General features: G+C 41.3%; 1 protein-coding gene across 20 annotated transcripts in view; it reads right to left on the bottom strand.

Annotated features, from left to right (window-relative positions):
• Window positions 1–22,400, bottom strand: part of CCDC171 (coiled-coil domain containing 171) — a 395,951-nt gene that overhangs the window by 360,523 nt on the left and 13,028 nt on the right. For 17 of the 20 annotated variants that reach the window (XR_011380113.1, XM_051845352.2, XM_051845399.2 and 14 more), the window contains 2 exons: window positions 14,283–14,418; window positions 2,197–2,371 (listed from right to left, as the gene is read on the bottom strand). Coding sequence is in view for 15 of the 20 variants with exons in the window: in XM_051845352.2 (XP_051701312.2) it covers window positions 2,197–2,371; window positions 14,283–14,418 (311 nt within the window). In the remaining 5 variants the exon portion in view is untranslated. Of the gene's footprint in view, window positions 1–2,196; window positions 2,386–14,282; window positions 14,419–17,153; window positions 17,281–22,400 lie in introns of those variants that run through there. The other 3 variants (XM_070052496.1, XM_070052501.1, XM_070052486.1) reach the window with 2 other exon arrangements.

Here is a 22,400-nt window from a genome sequence, read left to right as displayed (position 1 = left end):
AAAAAATAGTTAATTTATTTATTTGAAAGAAAGACAGAGAAAGAGAGGGAGAGACAGAAAGAAAAAGGCATCTTGTATCCACTGTCTCACTTCCCAGCAGCTGGGGCTGGGCCAGGCTGAAGCAAGGGGCCAGGAACTACATCTGGGTCATCTGGTACATCAGCTACATCTGGTACATCACATGGATGGCAGGGGCACGAGTACTTGGGCCATAATCTGCTTCCTTCCTGCGTGTATTAATAGGGAGCCGAATCAGAAGGGAAGCAGCTGGGCTTTGAACATATATTCTGATAGGGGATGCCGGCATTGCAGATGATGGCTTAATCCATTGTGCCACAATACCAGCTCTTACTATGAATATCCTTGTACACAACTTTAAGTATGAGAACACTGAATGTGAATTCAGGAGATTTAGATTCAGGTTCTGGTTTCACCACTTAGTTACTGATATTTGAAACTGGATGATTTTAAGGATGAAATAAGTGCTTTGTTAACTTCATGGGACTAAACAAATGTTGTTATAATTTTTGTAATGGTTAAGTTTCCTAGTTTTAGCCAGTTGTCCTTGGTTGGTAATAAGTAGGTTTTTTTTTTTTGTTTTTTTTTTGTTTTGTTTTGTTTTGTTTTTGTTTTGTTTTTTTTGACAGAGTGGACAGTGAGAGAGAGAGAGACAGAGAGAAAGGTCTTCCTTTGCCGTTGGTTCACCCTCCAATGGCCGCCACGGCCGGCGCGCTGGGGCGAGCGCACCGCGCTGATCCGATGGCAGGAGCCAGGTACTTATCCTGGTCTACCATGCGGGTGCAGGGCCCAAGCACTTGGGACATCCTCCACTGCACTCCCTGGCCACAGCAGAGAGCTGGCCTGGAAGAGGGGCAACCAGGACAGAATCCGGCCCCCTGACCGGGACTAGAACCCGGTGTGCCGGCGCCGCAAGGCGGAGGATTAACCTAGTGAGCCGCGGCGCCGGCCATCAAATAAATAAATTAACTTTTAAAAAAAGAATACTTATAGTAGGGGCAGGGCATGTGATATAGCAAGTTAAGCTCCCACCTGGGACACCCACATCCTATATCAGAGTGCCGGTTTGAGTGCCAACTATTCTACCTCCAATCTAGTTTCCTGTTAATTTGTCTGGGAAGCAGATGATGGCTCAAGTATTTGAGTTCCAACCACCTATGTGAGAGACCTGGATAGAGTTGCTGGCTTCCAGACTCACTGGCCTGGCCCAGCCTCAGCCCCAGCTGTTATGGCCATCTGGGAAGTAAACCAGAAGAAAGAACATCTCTCTCTCATTCTGCCTTTCAAATAATTAAATCTTTTTTTAAAAAAACAATATTTACCACAACAATATTCTTAATAATCAAGAACTGAACACTATACAAATACCCAAAAATAGAAAATGGAGAAATACAAGTATATGTTTACATAATACTCAACATCAATACCAAGTCCATACAACTATGTAGACAAATTTGACAAACACAATTTGGAAGGAAAGCAGCCAGATACAAAAGAGTACGTACTCTATGATTCTATTCATATAACCCATGCTACTGAAAACCAGGATAGTAGTCATGCAGAAGGAAGGCCTTTGGAAATTTTCTATTCCATGATATGGGTGCTGGATGTGAGTTACATGGTTATCGACACACATTTCTTTACATACTCATATTATACTTAAATAAAAAGGTTTAAGTACAAGCACTATTTAAGATATATTCTGAACGTTAAATCTACTGTCTTTTCAATTCTAGACACTACACCCTGACATAATAGTTCCTAAAACAAGCAAATCAATAAGATCACTGAGAGTGTTTCTTGAAGAGACAGATTTTCAAGACAGATTCCTGGCCAGGTTACATACAGTGGGGAATCCTAGAATATCACTGAAACCAAACAAAAAAATTCTTTTGGGATTTTGCTGATTATTCATGGAACAAGTGCTCTAAAAAGAGCAATTATCAGCATTTTAACCCCATTTTCCTTACATACATAACATAAAATAAGTACATAAGTGTTTCCATAATTGCCAGAGATTTTACATACACCCAATAAAGTGTACCCAAGAAAGGCCAGTCAATGAATCAAAATGCTACCTCTGATACTACAAGGAATGTACATACATATATAACAGTGAGACATCACATACAATCAAGATACAACCCTGAACATGGGAAGAAATACAAATAGTCTTACCACAGAGTTTTTCTTGGATCCTGTGTGCCTCAGCTAATCTTTCTTCAGCAGCCCGTCTTCCAAGACCAGCTTCCTTTCTAGCGACAGCCAGGTCGTATTCCAGACTTTGTCGCAATGCTTCTCCTTTTTCAACCTCGGACCGTAGCTTGGCAATCTGGCTCTCACAGCTTGCCAGCTAAAAACAGATTCCTGATATCATAACCAAGATTAAAACATGTCTCCAAAATTATGAGATCACACACACAAACACTTAAATTTCTTAGAGAAACTTGTTTCCATAATATTTACAATAATTTATAAATTGACATTTTCTGAAACACTAGAAAATAAGCACTACCTTACTCATCAAATGATATTCATTAAATTTCTTAGAGACTTTACTAGAGAACAAAAAAAAAAAAACCAAAATTCTTATATTAACTGCCTATAAAAATAGAGAAATATATTTTAAATCAGAAGTCATATTTTAAAAGTCAAAAAATGTATGACACAGAGTAAGCACTAAAAATTCATTCTCTCTCCTCTTCCCCTTCTACTCCCTAAATGGAATCAAGAAATATATTGCATCAAAGTATACTTCAGTAAAAAGTGTCTATATTATTTCTCTTATTTATGACATCAATGATAGAGCGCAAGGTAATAAAAATGCTAATTCTGCAAGGATTTTAATGAACTAATACCTAATCTGTGGCCTTCCATGAAGTAGTATGATAGATTATAGGTCACAGAATTAGATGTTATAAGGTCCTTCCCTACCCTGAAATTATGCGATCTGATCAATGACTCAATAATATTCAACACTTGCTATGCATTACCTAGAGTGAAAGACACCAAACAAATATTTATAGGGCCCCTGATCTAGAGAGATTAAATGTTACAGAAAGTTCTATGGGCCAAGTTTTATAAAAGAGGCAAAAATAAAATGCTATGATATTTCACATAAAAATATTTATTGTTAGAAATGGTAGAAGACAATTATAGGAATGCTTTCATATAAGAAAGGACTGAGCTATTACTTAGGTTAGAACTAAATGATCATATTATTAAACAAAGAAGCTTCAGAAGGATTTCTGAGGAATCCTGAATTACCATATGCAGTTGTCAATGTGTAGTGTGGCAGAGGCTACACATTTTGTCATACAGAAAGAATTTATGAAATAAGAATTTACAAATATCCATTAATAGTTAAAGAAAAAAATCATAGAACGTCCTTCCTTATAAATTCAAGGTAATTCTATTGTTTGTTTCAGATGCAAACCATCCCTCCCTCATCATTTCCTTCTCCTCATTAAGAATTTAGTTGTTGGCCCAGCATTATGGTGAAGTCGGTTAAGCCACCATTTGCGACACTGGTAGCCCATATTAGAGTGTGGGTTAGACACCTAGCTGCTCTGCTTCCAATCCAGCTTCCTGCTAATGCACCGGGGAAGGTAAAACAGGATGGCCCAAGTGCTTGGACCTATGCCACTCATGTGGAAGACCAGAATGGAGTTCCTGGTTCCTGGCTTCAGCCAGGCTCAGACCTGGTTATTGTAGCCGTTTGGAGAGTAAACCAGCAAATGGAATATCTGTGTGTGTGTTTCTGTGTGTGTATGTGCCTTTCTCTTGCTCTTTCAAGTAAATAAAATAACCTTAAAAAATAAGACAAAAATCAGGGCCAGCACCATGGTGCAGTAGGTTAATCCTCCACCTGTGGCACCGGCATCCCATATGGGTGCCAGTTCTAGTCCCAGCTGCTCCACTTCCAATCCAGCTCTTTGCTATGGTCTGTGTAACTCTGACTTTCAAATAAATAAATCTTTTAAAAAGAAAAACATTGAGTAATTTTTAAAATTTATTTGAAAGCAGAGTTAGAGAGAGAGGTAGAAACAGAGAGAGAGAGGTCTTCTATCCAATGGTTAACTCCCCAGATGGCTACAACAGGCGGAGTTGCGCCAATCCGAAGCCAGGAGCCAGGAGCTTCTTCCGGGTCTCCCACACGGGTACAGGGGCCCAAGGACTTGGGCCATCTTCTGGATTGTAAGAGGAACAGCCGGGACTAGAACTGGCGCCCACATGGGATGCCGGCACTTCAGGCCAGGGCTTTAACCTGCTACGCCACAGCGTCAGCCCCAGAAAAAAAAGTCGAGTAATTTCTATTTTACTGACAGGACACACAGTAATATTGCTCTTGGTTAACAGAAATAGCCTCAAGATGGTTCTGACATTGCATGGACAGCCTATTGGAACCTGAACATAGTGAGGACATCCTTGCCAGTAGAAATGGGATTCCCATGATCCACAGTGGAATCACAATTATTTAAACCATAATGTGGACTTATTTACAACAAAGTGCCTATTAAAGGCAAGCCTTTGGAAAATGAGGCAGTGACTGCACTTACACATTACTGCAGTTTGTTTACACCAAATCCTGAGGGAGAGGGGAAAGAAAGCTAAATCTCACTATTCTAGAGAACTTATGCAAACAAAATTATAATCACAGGGCTTTAGACAGAAAACCAGAGTTTAATGGTGACTTTTAGAATCTCTTATCCCTTATAGCTCCAAGGCAGATATGGCTAAGGACCCATCTGAAAATCAAGTTATGGAGAATTCAGAATTATAAACTGAGTGGCGAGTCTCATCATGTTCTACTGTTAAAATAGTACCAGTTAGGCATTAAATAGGAAGGAAAGACATGGGATGAGGACTTTTGAAATTAAACAAACCAGGAGCTGGCATTGTGGCATAGAGTTAAGTCACTACCTGCAATGCCAGCACTCCACATGAGTACAAGTTCAAGTCCCAGCCACTCCACTTCCAATTTGGCTCCCTGCTAATGCACCTGGGAAAGCAGCAGAAAATGGCCCAAATGCTAGGGCCCCAGAGCCCACATGGGAGACCCAGTTGAAGCTCCTGGCTTCAGCCTGGCCCAGCCTTGGCCATTGAGTCTATTTGGGGAGTGAAGCAGCAGATGGAAGATCTCTGTCTCCCCTCTCTCTGTAACTCTGCCTTTCAAATAAATATATCTTTTTTAAAAAAGAAATTAGACAATCCTACAAACTATGAATTGCAAAAGCCCCCTGAACACCCCTTACCATGAAAAGCAAGCTCTCATCTCTTAGAGGAAACTAGCCTTCCCTTGCTTAAAGCTTTGGAAATGACCACATCTGAAGTAGCTACCTTGTAATATTTGCAAGATTCACTTCCACCAGCTTCTGTCACCACAGACTGACTCAGATCTCAGTATGCTATGGCAGAGAAATGCATGGTTTGCTCCAGGAGAACTTAGCTTATCTAGGGAAAGAAGCATAAGATCTTGCTAATCTGGTGTTAGCAGGAATCTGGGTAACATGTATAGGATTGAAGTGGATTTAATAAACTAGCTCCATCAGTTGGCTGGGGTGGACAACTGCAAACTGAATTCAACATTAGTCTACAATTATTTAATAAGGAGAAAACACCAGTACTTCCCTGATACAGTACAGAGACCTGAGGAGCAAACCAAAACACTGTAAAACACATGGAATGGGAAGCACAGGCATCTTCAGAAAGTTCTGGGGCAGCTAACCTCTATATGCCAGAGAAAGTAGTGGAAAGTGGAGATAATAATATGTCACCACTGAATCCCAAACTTCAGTAAGAATGGTGTAATCCCAGCGTGGCAAAGGCCAATTGGTAGCAATTAAGCAATAGTGACAAGGTAAGAACAGTTGCTATAATGGGCATTGGAATATAATTGTATGGAACTCCATCCAGGTCCCCAATGTGGGTGGCAGGGGCCCAGGTATTTGGGCCATCATTTGCTGCTTTCCCAGGCACATTAGCAGGGAGTTGGATTGGAAGCAGACTCAAACCAGCATTCCAAAATGGGATATCAGTATTGCAGGAGGCAACTTAACCCACTATGCCACAACACCAACTTCAGTGTGTATTTTATTTTTACAGCACATCTTAATTCAGACCAGCCATATTTCAAGTGCTCAAAAGACACAAGAGGGCTGGCACTGTGGCATAGTAGGCTAAGTCTCTACATGCAGCACCAGTATCCCATACAGGCACTGGTTCGTGTCCCGGCTGCTCCTCTTCCTATCCAGCTCTCTTCTATGGCCTGGGAAAGCAGTAGAAGATGGCCCAAGTACTTGGGCCCCTGCACTCATGTGGGAGTCCTGGATGGTATTCCAGAAGAATCTCCTGGCTCCTGGTTTCAGATGGGCCCAGCTATGGCCGCTGCGGCCATTTGAGGAATGAATCAGTGGATGGAAGACCTTTCTATATCTCCCTCTATCTGTAACTCCTCCTTTCAAATAAATAAATAAAATCTTTAAAAAAAAAAAAAAAAAGACACAGGAGGCTAATAGCAACTACATTGGAGAAGTTCTACAATAATATTTTTTCAAAGCAAAGAGAAAAATCTTTAAGTCTACTGAGCAGAATTGACTTGAATCACTAAAATAGGAAAAATATGAGTCCCTCCATCAGAACCCAGACTCCTCGAAACTCCCTGACATAGCAATTCCACAAGTATATACTATAAATCTTCTCCCAAGCTTTCTTCAATGGGGAAGGTAGAAACTTTAACTGGAGATTAGTATATGATGATATTTCTCCCATACAACAGACTCAGGAAACAAACTATAGAAATGGGAGTGGCCTCTGATATACCAAGAGCTAATAACTTTATCATCTACTAACCCATTCACTAGGTTCTCCCACCCCAATCCCTTGCAACTTGGACTCTAACTTTATGAAAGAGATCTTAATTTCCAAGGCTAACACTTCTACCAGGTGATATAAAATGATGCAATTTAATATATACTACAGTACGGATGAACTTCGAAAACGGTATAATAAGTGAAATAAGTGAAATAATACCAAAAAAAATAGGTGGAAGGGTCAAATATTGCATGGTTCCACAAGAATCTGTCCAGAAAATACATATTTATAGAAACAAAAAGTAGAGGTCAACAGGGGGCTGGAGGAGAGATGGATGGGACGTTATTCATTAATGTAACACAGTTTCTTTCAGGGTGATGAAATATTTTGGAATAGATGGTGACAGTTGAACAACACTATGTATGTTAACTAATGCCACTGAATTGTACACTCAAAAATGGATTAACATGTCAACTGTTACATATTTCATCACAACAAAAAATTTTAATTCATTAAATTGAAATCTGAGGCTAATTTTTGGTGTCCTTATGCTACTGAAACAACAGATAAAGAAAAATCACCCTATTAATATGGTGAACAATCCTCACTACCAAGGGTTAGTGAGACAGCAAAAACCTTGAAAACCTGGGGTTCAACAGTGTGATTCAGCCCATGTGTACCTACAGAAATCCAATGCAGGCAGAAACAATAAGCGATCAATTTGAAATTCTCAAAAATGAAGGTTTGGTCACCCTGCCAAGAGAAATGTTGACAGAGGATAAAGGAAATACAGATTTGGTTGTGAAAGAAGTGATAGATATCAACTTAAACCTTAGTAGAAACTCTATGAATAAGGACTACAGCAACTTCACATATATTTGTTGGATGTATATATCAGTGATTTTTTTCTTCTTTCTCCTCTTGCTTTTTAACATTGGTAGTGCTTAACTCTTTTTTAAAAACATATTTTATTTATTTATTTGAAAGGTAGAGTTACACACAGTGAGAGGGAGAGACATAGAGAAAGGTCTTCTATCCACTGGTTCACTCCCCAAGTGGCTGCAACGGCCGGCTGGAGCTGCATCGATCCGAAGCCAGGAGTTTCTTCTGGGTCTCCCACTTGGGTACAGGGGCCCAACTGCTTGGGCCATCTTCTACTGCTTTCCCAGGATCAGAAGAGGACAGCTGGGACTCAAACCGGCGCCCACAAGGGAAGCTGACGTCACAGGAGGAAGATTAGCCTACTGCGCCACAGTGCCGGACCCATGCTAGACGTTTTTTCTTAAAGATTTATTTTATTTATTTGAAAGACAGAGTTACAGAGAGAGGTAGAGACAGAGAGAGAGAGAAGTCTTCCATCTGCTGGTTCACTCCTCAAATGGCCACAACGGCCAGAGCTGCACCGATCCAAAGCCAGGAGCCAGGAGCCTCTTCCAGGTCTCCCACGTGGGTGTAAGGGCCCAAGCACTTGGGCCATCCTCCACTGCTATCCCAGGCCACAGCAGAGAGCGGGATCAGAAGAGGAGCAGCCGGGACTAGAACCGACGCCCATATAGGACGCCGGCACCTCAGAACAGGGCATTAACCCGCTGTGCAACAGCACCAGCCCCTCTGTGCTTTTAAATTTAACTTTTATTTAAGCTTGTTTTTTATTTGAAGACAGAGCAACAGCAACAGACAGATATCTGCTGATTCACTTCACAAATTCAAGGGCAAGCCAGGCAGAAGCCAGTAGCCAGGAACTCCATCCAGGTCCACCACATGAGTATTTGAGTCATAATCTGCTATACAGTACAGTACAAGGCACACAGCAGCAGGAAGCTAGTTCAGATGCAAAGGCTCTGGGACTCAAACCAGCACTCTAATGAGTACCCCAAGCAGCAGCATAATCCACTGCACCACAACACACAACACCAACTCCTAAACTTAACTGTTAAACTTAATTTCAATTACATTCATATGACATCAAATTATGTGAATCTCTTTGGCAGGGCATGTATCATCTGTGAAACAGGTGAAACAACTAACAGACCTCTGTGTCTCCAATTGTGGAGAAGGCAAGAGAACCTTTGTATAGAGCATATTTGAGTCATAACCTTATTGTTATGCAGCTACAGGATAATGCTGAATGGGAGTTAAATATGAAGAGAACGGTCCTATCAGTTGCTGAAAAGCACAAGGTGTGAACTGCCAATTATTTGCCTGTTTTATCCCAGATCCATTCCCAAACTCCTTCTTTTGCTGTACTCCATAATATCATAGGCACTATAATTTTCATGCTCCATTGCCAAATGATTCTACCACTGATAGTAGCGGCATCTATTGTGGTTCCAGCTCTCCATCTCTGCCTCAAGTCCCAAAACCGGTAGCAACAGCATGTTTGTCTCCCATCAAACAGCCCTAACTTCTGGATTTGGTTATATTATCTACTCCCATTGGCTCCCTGACCTACAGGCGGTGTTGGCCTCATCACTCCCTGCTTGACTGTACAACTACTCCCCTTTATTAATGAACATCTCTTTATCTGATTGAACTTTATTTGATTTCCAATACTACCCACACAGCCGACAGAAAAATATCCTCTGCCCAGGAAGTGGTTTTCAGTACATGCACTATATGTGTAACAACATGAACAAAATGGTATCTCCCTTTTTTAAAACATGTCTGTGGAGAAAGGTGTGTGGCAAAATGGTTGGATCACCATTCAGGATGCCTGCATCCCAGGTCAAAGTGCCCGATTCAAATCCTGGCTACACTACTTCCAATCCAGCTTCCAGCTGATGCACACAATGGGAGGCAGTAGATGATGGCTCAAACACTTGGGTCTCTACCCAAAATTGAGATCTGGGTTCCTGGCTTCAGCCTGACTCAGCCTGGCTATTATGGCCATTTGGGGAGTGAAACAGTGGATAGAGGATCTCTCTGTGTATCTTTCAAATAAAATAAAAATAAAAAATTTTAAAACATGTCTACATTATTATTCTTCATAGCTTCCTTTATGCTTCTACAGCATGCCTCACTGGATAGGAAGAGGAACAGCTGGGACATGAGGCAGTGCCCATATGGGATACTGTGCCACAGCTGGAGTCTTAGCCTACTGTGACACAGCACTGGCCCAATCACTTGTCTCTTGAGCACTTGAAATATGGCTGGTCTTGGGGGCTGGCGTGGTGGCATAGCGGGTAAAGCTGCCGCCTGCAATGCCGGTATCCCATATGGGTGCCGAGGTCAAGTCCCAGCTGCTTGGGCCCCTTCAGCCGCATGAGAAGACCCAGAGGAAGCTCCTGGCTCCTGGCTTCAGATCACAGCAGCTCCGGCTGTTGCAGCCAATTGAGGAGTGAATCAGCAGATGGAAGAATGGAAGGCCTCTCTCTCTGCCTCTCCTCTCCCTGTGTAACTCTGACTTCCAAGTAAGTAAATAAATCTTTTAAAAAAAAATAAATATGGCCATTCTGAATTAAGATGTGCTGTGCTGTAAATATAAAATACACAATGAAGTCAGCATTGTGGTACAGTGGGTTAAGCTGCCTCCTGCAATACTGACATCCCATATCAGAATAATGGCTTGAGTCCCGGCTACTCTGCTTCCAATCCTGCTCCCTGCTAGTGTGCCTGGGAAAACAGCAGATGATGGTTTTGTTTTGCAATCTGACAAAGTCTTATCAGAATAATATAATTCAAAGCATAAAATAAAATACACAGATTTATAAAGACAATTAAATCATAAAAAACATGCAATCTAAAAATAAATTTGTGATATGTCTTTCTATGTACTACTTTAATAACATTAAATAATAAGCTTTACTGGCTGATCTAATAACTTGTAATTTCAAAGCAGTGACAAATGCAAACATTATTTCAAAATGTGTACAATAATTGAAATGTGAAATGCAGCTATAATTTCTGAAGTGTGATATGTATCTGATTTTTATTGATAATAAAAGTACTGCTAGCACTACTATGTCCTATTATGAGCATGAAGACTGCTTAAAATCAGCTAGAGGTTAATAAAAATAAAATTGTTAATTTTTTCCTCATTGTAATTCACAGAATCCCTAATTTCTCTTTTTGAGGATCCCAGCTTAAGAATTTCTGTCCTGGGGCCGACATTGTGGTACAATGGGTAAAGCTGCCACCTGCAACTCTAGCAACCATACGTGTGCCACTTCAAGATTCAGCTGCTCCATTTCAGATCTAGCTCTCGGCTAATGCACCTGAGAAAGCAGCAGGGGGTAGCACAGGTGCCTGGGCCCTTGCATCCACGTGGGAGACCTGAAAGAAACTCTGGGCTCCTAACTTTGACCTATCCATTTGGGGAGTGAACAAGCAGATGGAAGATCTATCTCCCTCTTCTCCTGTCTCTCTGTGTTTCAAATAAATAAATCTTTAGGGGTCGGTGCCATGGCGCAGCAGGTTAATCCTCCCCCTGCAGTGCCGGCATCCCATATGGGTGCTGGTTCTAGTCCCAGCTGCTCCTCTTCCAATTCAGCTCTCTGCTATGGCCTGGGAAAGCAGTAAAAGATGGCCCAAGTGCTTGGGTCCCTGCACACATGTGGGAAACCGGGAAGAAGCACCTGGCTCCTGGCTTCAGATTGGCACAGCTCCAGCCGTTGTAGCCATTTGAGGAATGAACCAACGGAAGGAAGACCTTTCTCTCTGTCTCTCCCTCTCACTATCTGTAACTCTACCTCTCAAATAAATAAATAAAATCTTAAAAATAAATAAAAAAATAAATCTTAAAAAAAAAAAGAATTTCTGTCCTTAAAGTACTGGCTGAGTAAATCAAACATCTTCAGGTCCTGAAAGCTGCAAAGCCAACTGTGTAGTCCTAGGTCTCTGGTCCCTTTGGGTTAAGAAAATGTATAGTTCTTATTATGAACCGAAGAGGACTTGGCTCCCCAAACCCAGACATTCAAACCCCACAATCTTATGTTACACATTGATGGAGAAAGGGTAGAGATTTGATTTGGGTCTGGTGGGAGGTCTTTTAGGTTTTGGGGGCATTTCTCGCCAGAGGTTATATAAGCCAGGGGTGCTCTTGTGTCTCTGCTTCCTGGCTCACCATGTGATCATTCCTCTGCACCTACCCCACCACTGGCAGCCTCCATCTGTTGCCACACCAATGAGGCCACCCCATCCTGAACTGTGAACTTCCAAACTGTAAACCAAAATTCACGTTTTCCTTCCCAGGAAGCTCCTCTCAGATTTTGTTAACATAATGAAGAGCTGACTCTTTCTACCTCATTTCTCTATATTTTCTTTTTTTTTTTTAATTTGCCTTTTTTTAAAAGATTGATTTATTTATCTGAAAGAGCTATACAGAGAGGAAGGGACAGAGGGAGAGAAATCGTCCATCCACTGGTTCACTCCCAAGATGGCTGCAAAGGCCAGCACTGGGCCAGCCAAAGCCAGGAGCTTCTTTCAGGTCTCCCACATGGGTGGCTTTTCAAAGGCCATTAGCAGGGAGCCGGATCCAAAGTGTAGCAGACAGGACATGAACAGGTGCCCAAATGGGATACACGGTCACAGGCGGAGGCTTTACTTGCTACGCCACAACACAGGCCCCTCTAGATTTTCTCACACTATCATCACTGAGCCAATGAAACAGCTGAAGAATGTCATGGTCTTTCTTGTCCTATTTCCCACACCTTTATTATTATGCGCAAATGACTCTAATGACCGCTGCAAAAATGAAAACCCTGTGGTGTTTTTCCCATCCCAATCACCTACATCAAGGTACTTAAGTCTCTTCTAGAATCTGAGTCTACTAGTGTCTCCTCTACATACACTCTTTGCCTACTAACAAATCATCTCAATAGTATTATATTTTTTCTACACCTATCAAAGAAAACTGAAGATCAGAAAAAATGAAATAATTTGTCCAAGATCTCACAGCAATAAAATTCTTTTTAAATAAAGATATCTGTGCCAATCATTCCTGTAGTAGGAATATCTGATAAGGCAGATACAGCCTTAGCTCTTAGAACATTTCACTCATCTCCATCTTGCTTTGTGATGGGTATATCTGGATATTAAGATGGCTTTAAAAAATTATTCAATACAACTTTGACCATCTAAATAAATAATTGAAAGAATCAGAATTAGTGATGTAAACCTAGAATTGAACCAACTATGATTGCCTGTTTTGAGAAAGTTGTCTTCCTTCCCTGAGCTAATTCCCTGTTTCTTTAATGAGAACACATACTTCAAAACATTTTGATCTAGTAACAGAGAACAGTGTGTTCTGCTAAGAGAAACTAATGACAACTGCAAAATATGTGTGACAGAACATATCTGATAGAAGAATGATTATCATGACACTAATACTAAAAGTAAAATACACATTTGGTTTTAAAATATGATTTTTAGAGTTTACAAACAATCAGCATTTACTTAACAAATACCACTTTGTCTTTGGTTGCATGTTAACTCAATATAAACAGATATAATTACTTCAATTATCATTTTAAAATTACTTTAACTGCTACTAAAAAACAAAAATAAGGCCATCAAATATTCATTTCTTATTTTAATCGTCAATAACACTGCTCCTTTTATACACTGAAAAAATCATTTTTTATGCATTAAGCAATATATGCAACAGAGACAATGCTCAGTCACCGCTTTGTGCTCTCAGGGGGGATCACACACTGAAGAGACTAAAGAAATAAATGTTTCAGTTCTAAATATCTGTCACAGCAAGGTGTTCCAGCAGAACAAAGAAAGGAGCAATTGATTTCACTTAGGGAGACTACATGAGGTCCCCGACAGGATAGCATCAGACGTTAGCATGAAGGGAAGGAAAGCAAACTGTTTATATTTAACAACAATAATTTACAGCTGCTATTATATTCACAACCTCTGTATAAATTTTATTTCACTTAATTACCACAACAACCCTTTGGGAAGAGCATTTCACAATAAGAAACTAATGATGTAAAAAGATAAATAGCTAGCCAACAGTCACATAGCCTGTAAACAGAGGCGGCAGGAATGAGTCAAGGTCTTCGTAATCAGATATTCTTCACACTACACCAGGCTACCTAAGTTGAACTTTAAGAATAAGATGTAAAAAGAGAAAAAAAAAATGAAAGAATATAGCAGACGACAGAAACAGAAACATAATTCCTTCGGTATCTTCAAAAGGAAAAAAAACTACCATCCTTGGAATATATACATATGTAAAGACACACAGATATAATGGCATAGTAAAACAAGAAGAAACCAAGTAGTAGGCATTGGGCCTAGGAGTTAGGATGTCTGTTGGAACATTTGCATCTAATATCATGGTACCTACGTCAGCATCCCAGCTCCACTCCTGATTCCTGTTTTCTTTATTACCATCTCCTTTATAAGCACAACAAAAGAATAGTAATAAAGATTAAATATGAATTTGAAATGAATGTAAAAATTCAAACTTGTAGCGTTATTTGTGAGGAAATAAATTCTACCTCTGCATTGTGCTTAGTTGTTATTTCTAATTTTTCTTTCTTAGCCCGATGGAGTTTTTTTCTCAGATCAGCAATAATATCCAAATCTGTTTCATTTTTAATTGCTTGCTTGAGATCCAATGAGGCATTCTTTAACCTAAGAAATAATATAAAAATAAAATATAAATACATATAGCATAATTCACAGCAATTCTGGTATTTAATTTTTTTTAAGATTTATTTTATTTATTTGGAAGAGTTAGAGAGAGAGGTAGAGATGGAGAGAGAGGTCTTCCATCCACTGGTTCACTCCCCAGATGGCCACAATGGCCGGAGCAGTGCCAATCCAAAGGTAGGAGCCAGGAGCTTCTTCTGGGTCTCCCACATGGGTGCAGGGACCCAAAGACTTTAGCCATCGTCTACTGCTATCCCAAGCCATAGCAGAGAGCTGGATTGGAAGAGGAGCAGCTGGGATTAGAACCGGAGCCCAGATGGGATGCCAGTGCTTTAGGCCAGGGCTTTAACCCACTGCGCAACAGCGCCGGCCCCAGCACTTCTGGTATTTCTTATAATTTATTTTTCAAAAAACAGAGAGTATGGTACTTGACATAAAGATATTACATTCTAGGGGCCGGCGCTGTGCCACAGCGGGTAAAGCCGCCACCTGCAGTGCCGGCATCCCATATGGGCGCTGGTTCTAGTCCCGGCTGCTCCAATTCCAATCCAGCTCTCTGCTGTTGCCAGTGAAGGCAGTGAAAGATGGCCCAAGTCCTTGAGCCCCTGCACCCGCACTGGAGACCCGGAATAAGCTCCTGGCTTTGGATCAGCCCAGCTCCAGCCATTGAGGCCATCTAGTGAGTGAACCAGCAGATGGAAGATCTCTCTTTCTCTGCCTCTCTATAATCCTTTCAAATAAACAAATAAATCTTAAAAAAAAGTGTAAGTCAAAGTATAGATTCTATATAGATTATAGATTCTTCTTTTAAAATGGCAGACTAAAGCACTGTATTCTGTCCCCCACCAAGAAACATTAAACTAACAGCAAACAGAATTTAGAGGTATATATCCATAAGGAGAACAGCACAGACGATGAGATCATGGCAATAAACAAGTGGAAGGGGGAAGGAAGGCAGACAGGTGGTAACTGATTTACCTAAAACAGTTAAATTCAAAACCAGTGGTAGGGAAAAGCAACCTAATTTACACCCCAGCCTCCAAAAAGCCCAGTGATTTGAAATGAGGGTGAGAGCAGAACAGAAAAACAGAACTGGTTAAAAATCTGCCAATAAAATAATTAGGTCCTCTGATCCTCTACATCACACACCACACGTCGGGGCACCTGGCTAGCCCCCAGTGTGGCAGGACACTAGGAAAGCCTTATTCTGTGCAGAGCATAAAACAAAACATCTCTGGGGGCAGGCACCACATGCTGTATCAGCATCCTATATGGACACCAGCTCAGGTCCCAGCTGCTCCTCTTCCGGTCCAGCTCCCTGCTAATGCACCTGGGAAAGTAGTAAAAGACGGCCCAAGTACTTGGGCCCCTGAACCCATATGGGAGACCCAGAAGAAGCTCCCAACTCCTGGCTGCAGATCAGCTCCAGCTTTTGTGGTCATTTGGGTAGTGAACCTGCGGATGGAAGATTTCTCTGTTCCTTCTTCCCCATAAATAAATAAATCTTTAAATTAAAAAACAAAAATCAAAAGAATGGGAAAAAATATTTGCAAACTATGCAACAGATAAATATTAATAACCAGAATCTACAAAGAGATCAAGAAACTCCACAACAACAAAACAAAAAACCCACTTAAGAGATGGGCCAAGGACCTCAATAGACTTTTTTCAAAAGAGGAAATCCAAACGGCCAACAGACACATGAAAAAATGTTAAGGATCACTAGCCATCAGGGAAATGCAAATCAAAACCACAATGAGGTTTCACCCGGTTAAAATGGCTTACATATAGAAATCAACTAACAACAGATGCTGGTGAGGATGTGGGGAAAAAGGCACACTAACCCACTGCTGGTAGGAATGCAAACTGGTAAAGCCACTATGGAAGTCAGTCTGGAGATTCCTCAGAAACCTGAATATAACCCTACCACATGACCCAGCCATCCCACTCCTTGGAAGTTACCCAAAGGAAATTAAATTGGCAAATAAAAGAGCTGTCTGCACCTCAATGTTTATTGCAGCTCAATTCACAATAGCTAAGACATGGGATCAACCTAAATGCCCATGTACAGAAGACTGGATAAAGAAATTATGGGATATATACTCTATAGAATACAGCAATAAAAAAAATGAAACCCGGTCATTTGCAACAAAATGGAGGAATCTGGAAAATATCATGCTGAGTGAAATAAACCAGTCCCAAAAGGACAAATATCATATGTTCTCCTTGATCAGTGACAACTGAGCACCTAAAAGGAAAACTGTAGAAGTGAAATGGACACTATGAGAAACAATGACTTGATCAGCCCTGTCCTGACTGTCGAGGAACAACTTACTATTCTATTCCTTTTAATATTTTTTTGGTCTACTTAATACCATTGGTTGAACTCTTTAATTAACACACAATTATTCTTAGGTGTTTAAATTTTAACTGAAAAGTGATCCTTGTTAAATATAAGAGTAGAAATAAGACAGGGAGGAGATATACAGTTTGGCACTTGCTCACACGGACTTATCTCTAATGGTAGAGCTAGAAACGTGCCAGGAGATTCTAATTCAATCCCATCAAGGTGAAATGTATCAATGCCATCTTACTAGTCAAAGTGATTAGTTTCAGTTCATAATTGTTCATAATAATAGAGTCGAAGAGGTCACATAAACAAGACTATTTTCTGTTAATAATAACTGATAGAATTAAAAAGGAGAGAACAATCCAACCTGAGAAGCAGGATACACAGCAGACTCACAGAATGCAGATGTCCTAAACAGCACTCTGGCCCCAGAATCAGCCCTTAAGGCATTCGGATCTGAGCCCATGACAGTTTCTCAGGCATGGAAAGCCAAGACACTCTGGCAAAAAAAAAAAAAAAAAAAAAAAAATGAAAGATTTCTGTGAGTGAGATCCCAGTGGAAAGAATGGGCCATCAAAGAAGGAGGTACCTTTCTCTGAAGGGAGGAGAGAACTTCCACTTTGACTATGGCCTTGTCTAAATAAGATTCGAGTTTGTGAACTCAAGAGGCTTCCATAGCCTTGGCAGCTCATGACAAGAGCCTTGGGTGATTAATGACGTCATAAACAAGAGTGTCAATTGTTAAATCAACAACGGGAGTCACTGTGCACCTACTCCCCATGTAGGATCTCTGTCCTTAATGTGTTATACTATGCGAATTAACAGTAAAACTACTACTCAAACAGTACTTTATACTTTGTGTATCTGTGTAAGTGCAAACTTTTGAAATTTTTATTTAGTATATACTAAGCTGATCTTCTGTATATAAAGATAATTGAAAATGAATTTTGATGTGAATGGGATGGGAGAGGGAGCGGGAGACGGGATGGTTGCGGGTGGGAGGGAGGTTATGGGGGGGAAAAGCTGCTATAATCCAATAGTTGTACTTTGGAAATTTATATTTATTAAATAAAAGTTAAAAAAAAAATCAAAAAAACAGGACCTCTGGATGGACATTTGATACAAATGAGCTATGTGTTCCATACTTAAAACAACAGGCTTGAGTAAAAAATTATATTATATTATGAGTGACAGTACTAGCTTTTTGTTTCAATTTTATTTATTTGAGAGACAGAGAGAGTTCCCATGTGCTGGTATACTTCATCTGTTTGGGGGAGGGGAGGAGGTCAGGAGCTGAAAACTCAATCCATGTGTATTGCAGAAACTCACATAATTGAACCATCACCCCTGGTACCTATAGTCTGCATTAGCAGGAAACTGTAATCAGGAGCTGATGCCGGCACTCAAACCCAGGCACTCTGATGTGGGACACAGGTTACTGTTAACCATTAAGCAAAACACCTGCAACCCTAGTCATTTAATACCACTTGTCTGCCAGAACAAAGTCAGCCAAGCAGAGATTAGAAGTCTCTTCATTGGAGAATCTAACCAGCCAGGTTAAAAAAAAAAAAAAAAAAAAAAACTCAAGATACTGTCACCAGGGGTTCTCCAGCAAAACAACTTAACCATATCTCCTACCGAACATGCCACAAACACAGTACCTCTAACGTTGAGAGTCAGTCACCTTTTTTTTAGCAGACAGACCAGGATCGCCAGAAACCTAGGCAATAAGGTAATTTACTGGGGGAAAGAACAGTCTTATCAATAAATGGGGCTAAAACAACAGACTATCCACATGCAAAATATTAATTTAGACTTTTACCTCACTACACACAAAACGTAACTTAAAATGGAGCACGGAGCTGGCATTTAGCATAGAGATTAAGACGCTGCTTGGAGCGTGTGTAACCCCTAACGGTGTGTCTCAGTTCAAGTCCTATTTCCATTTCCAATTCCAGTTTCCCATTCTTCTATGCTGGGATGTAGCAGGTGAGGGCTCAAGTAACAAAGTCTGGGCCACTCACATGTGAGAACTGAATTGAGTTCCAGGCTCCTGTTTTTTTATTATTATTATTATTTTAAGATGTTATTTATTTATTTGAAAGTCAGAGTTACACAGAGAGAAGAGAGGCAGAGAGAGAGAGGTCTTCCATCCGATAGTTTACTCCCCAATTGGCCGCAACGGTGCCAATCCGAAGCCAGGAGCCAGGAGCTTCCTTCAGGTCTCCCGCATGGGTGCAGGGGCCCAAGGACTTGGGGCCATCTTCTACTGCTTTCAGCCAGGACTAGAACCAGCGGCCATATGGTATGCCAGCCCTTCGGCCAAGGCGTTAACCAGCTGTGCCACAGCGCCAGCCCCAAGGCTCCTAGTTTTAGCCTGGCCCAGTCCTGGATATTGGGCATTTGGGGTTGAATCAGCAAATGGAAAAGCTCCCTGTGTCTTTATTTTTAAGCTTATTCCATATTTTAAGTGTTAAAATTTAACATTTTTTTTTCAAAGATTTATTTATTTGAAAGTCAGAATTACACACAGAAAGTAGGAGAAGCAGAGAGAGGTCTTCCATCTGCTGGTTCACTCCCCAGTTGGCCACAATGGCCAGAGCTGCAACAATCTGAAGTCAGGAGCCAGGAGCTTCTTCCGGGTCTCCCACGCAGGTGCAGGGCCCAAGCACTTGGGCCATCTTCCACTGCTTTCCCAGGCCATAGCAGAGAGCTGGATTGGAAGTGGAGCAGACAGGTCTCAAACCAGCACCCACATGAGATGCCAGCACTGCAGGCGGCAGCTCCACCTGCTACGCCACAGCACTGGCCCCAAAATTTAATAATTTTTAACACTTTGCCACATTCACTTCATGTGTAGATATTATATTCATACATATATGTTAATTTTTCCTGAAAACAGAAATATTAATATCACAAAATGAGGGCTTCATGGCAATAATCATAATGTAGACAAAGGTATATTGTCACATACAAAGTATAATTCAGTGAAGCAATATTTATAAATATCTATCAAATGATATGACAGCCATCAAGCCATATCAGAAAGACAAATATCACATTTTCTCTTATTTGTGTCTGCCTTCTCTTTCTGTCTCCCTTTCAAATAATAAAATAAACCAAAAAAATGTTTTAAAATGCAGCACAGACTTGAACATAGACCTAACATTATAAAACTTCTAGAAGAAAACATAGAAATGTCTTCAGGACCTTATATTAATCAGACATTTCTTAGACATAAAACTGAAAGCACAATCCACATAGGAAAAGAACTGCTTAACTGGACTTCCTCAAAGTTAAAAACTTTTGTACTTCCATATACATTATTAAGAAAATAATGTGCCAAGCCATTGAATGGGAGGAAACATTTGTAAATCATAAACCCAATAACGGACTTAAACCCAAAATATGTAAAGACTTCTTAAAGCTCAATAACAAAAAAAAACCTCCTTTAAAAATAAGACAACAGGGGCAAGCATTGTGGCAGATCAAGTTAAGCCACTGCCTGGGACACCTGTGTCCCACATGGGAGTGCCAAGTTCAAGTCTTAGTTACTCCACACTTCCCCTCCAGCTTCCTGCAAATGTGCCTAGGAGGCATCAGATGATGGCCCAAATGCTTGAGTCCCTGCCACCCACAAGAGAGACGCTGATGGAGTTCTTGACTCCTGGTTGATGCAGTCAGCTGGGGAGTGAAACAGGTAATAGAAGAGCTCGCTCTCTCTCTCGCTCTTGCTCTCTCTCTCTCCCCACCCCCTTTTCTGTTGCTCTGCCTTTCAAATAAATAAAATTTTTAAACAAACAAAAAACTTGAATAGAAGTTTCATCGAAGAAGATATATGAATGGCCAAGAGGCATATGCAAGGGTGCTTTTCTTGATTAATCATTAAGAAAATTCAAATTAAAACCACAAAAGCATGGCCAGCGCCACAGCTCACTAGGCTAATCCTCCGCCTACGGCACCGGCACCCCGGGTTCTAGTCCCGGATGGGGTGCTGGATTCTGTCCCGGTTGCTCCTCTTCCAGTCCAGCTCTCTGCTGTGGCCCAGAAGTGCAGTGGAGAATGGCCCAGGTCCTTGGGCCCTGCACCTGCATGGGAGACCAGGAGGAAGCACCTGGCTCCTGGCTTCAGATGGGCTCAGCGCGCAGGCTGCAACACGCCAACCATAGCGGCCACTTAGGGGGGGTGAACCCACAGAAAAGGAAGACCTTTCTCTCTGTCTCTCTCTCTAACTCTGCCTGTCAAACACACACACACACACACACACAAAAAAACATACCACTTCATAGTCCCTACAATAGCTAAAATCAAAAGTCAGATATAATAACAAATGTGGGGCTGGCACTGTGGCGCAGTGGGCTAGGCCTCTGCCTGCAGTGCCAGTATCCTATATGGGTGCCAGCTCCTCTTCCAGTCCAGCTCTCTGTTATGGCCTGGAAGAGCAGTAAAAGATGGCCCACTCTCATTTAGGACATGAACCAGCAGATAGAAGACCTTTTTCTCTGTCTCCCTCTCTCTCTGTCTGCAACTCTCTGTCAAATAAATAAATAAAATCTTTTTAAAAAATGCTAACCAAGAAATAGAAATAAAACAGTCATATATTGCTGGTGAGAATGTAAAATGGTCCAGTCCTTTGAAACACAATTTGGCAGATTCTGAAAACCTTTAACATAAGTTTACAAGGGCTGGCGCTATGGTACAGTGAATTAAAGCCCAGACCTGCAGCACTGGCATCCCACAGGGGCACCAGTTGAATCCTGGCTGCTCCACTTCTGATCCAGCTCCCTGCTAATGTGCCTGGGAAAGCAGTGGAGGATGGCCCAAGTCCCTGGGCCCTTGCACTCACATGGGAGACCAGGAAGAAGCTCCTGGCTCCTGGCTTTGAATCAGCTCAGCTCCAGCTGTTGCAGCCACTTAGTGAAACAGTGGATGGAAGACCTCTCTGTCTCTCTCTGTGTCTTACCTCTCTCTGCAACTCCTTCTAATAAATAAAATAAATCTTGGCCGGCGCCGCAGCTCAATAGGCTAATCCTCCGCCTTGCGGCGCCAGCACACCAGGTTCTAGTCCCGGTCGGGGCGCCGGATTCTGTCCCGGTTGCCCCTCTTCCAGGCCAGCTCTCTGCTGTGGCCCGGGAGTGCAGTGGAGGATGGCCCAAGTGCTTGAGCCCTGCACCCCATGGGAGACCAGGAGAAGCACCTGGCTCCTGGCTTTGGATCAGCGCAGTGCGCCGGCCACAGCGGCCATTGGAGGGTGAACCAACAGCAAAGAAAGACCTTTCTCTCTGTCTCTCTCTCTCTCTCACTGTCCATTCTGCCTGTCAAAAATAAAATAAATAAATAAATCTATCTTAAAAAAAAAGTTTACCACATGATGCAGCAAGAACCTACCTGAAATATAAATATACATATCAACACAAAGACTTACATGCATATATTCAGAACAGCATTATTAATAGTAGCCAAAAAGTGGCAACAACTGGACAAGTAGACACCAACTGATGAATGGGAAAACAAAATATGGTATAACATACAATGGAATACTATTCATCAATAAAAAAACAATGTATGATATACACTGCGACATGATAAACCTCAAGAACATGCACAGTGAAAG

This window comes from Oryctolagus cuniculus, chromosome 1, assembly GCF_964237555.1.
Source record: "Oryctolagus cuniculus chromosome 1, mOryCun1.1, whole genome shotgun sequence".
Lineage (NCBI taxonomy): Eukaryota > Metazoa > Chordata > Mammalia > Lagomorpha > Leporidae > Oryctolagus > Oryctolagus cuniculus.
Note: the sequence above shows the minus strand (reverse complement) of the source record. Positions and strands in the feature narration are given on the sequence as shown.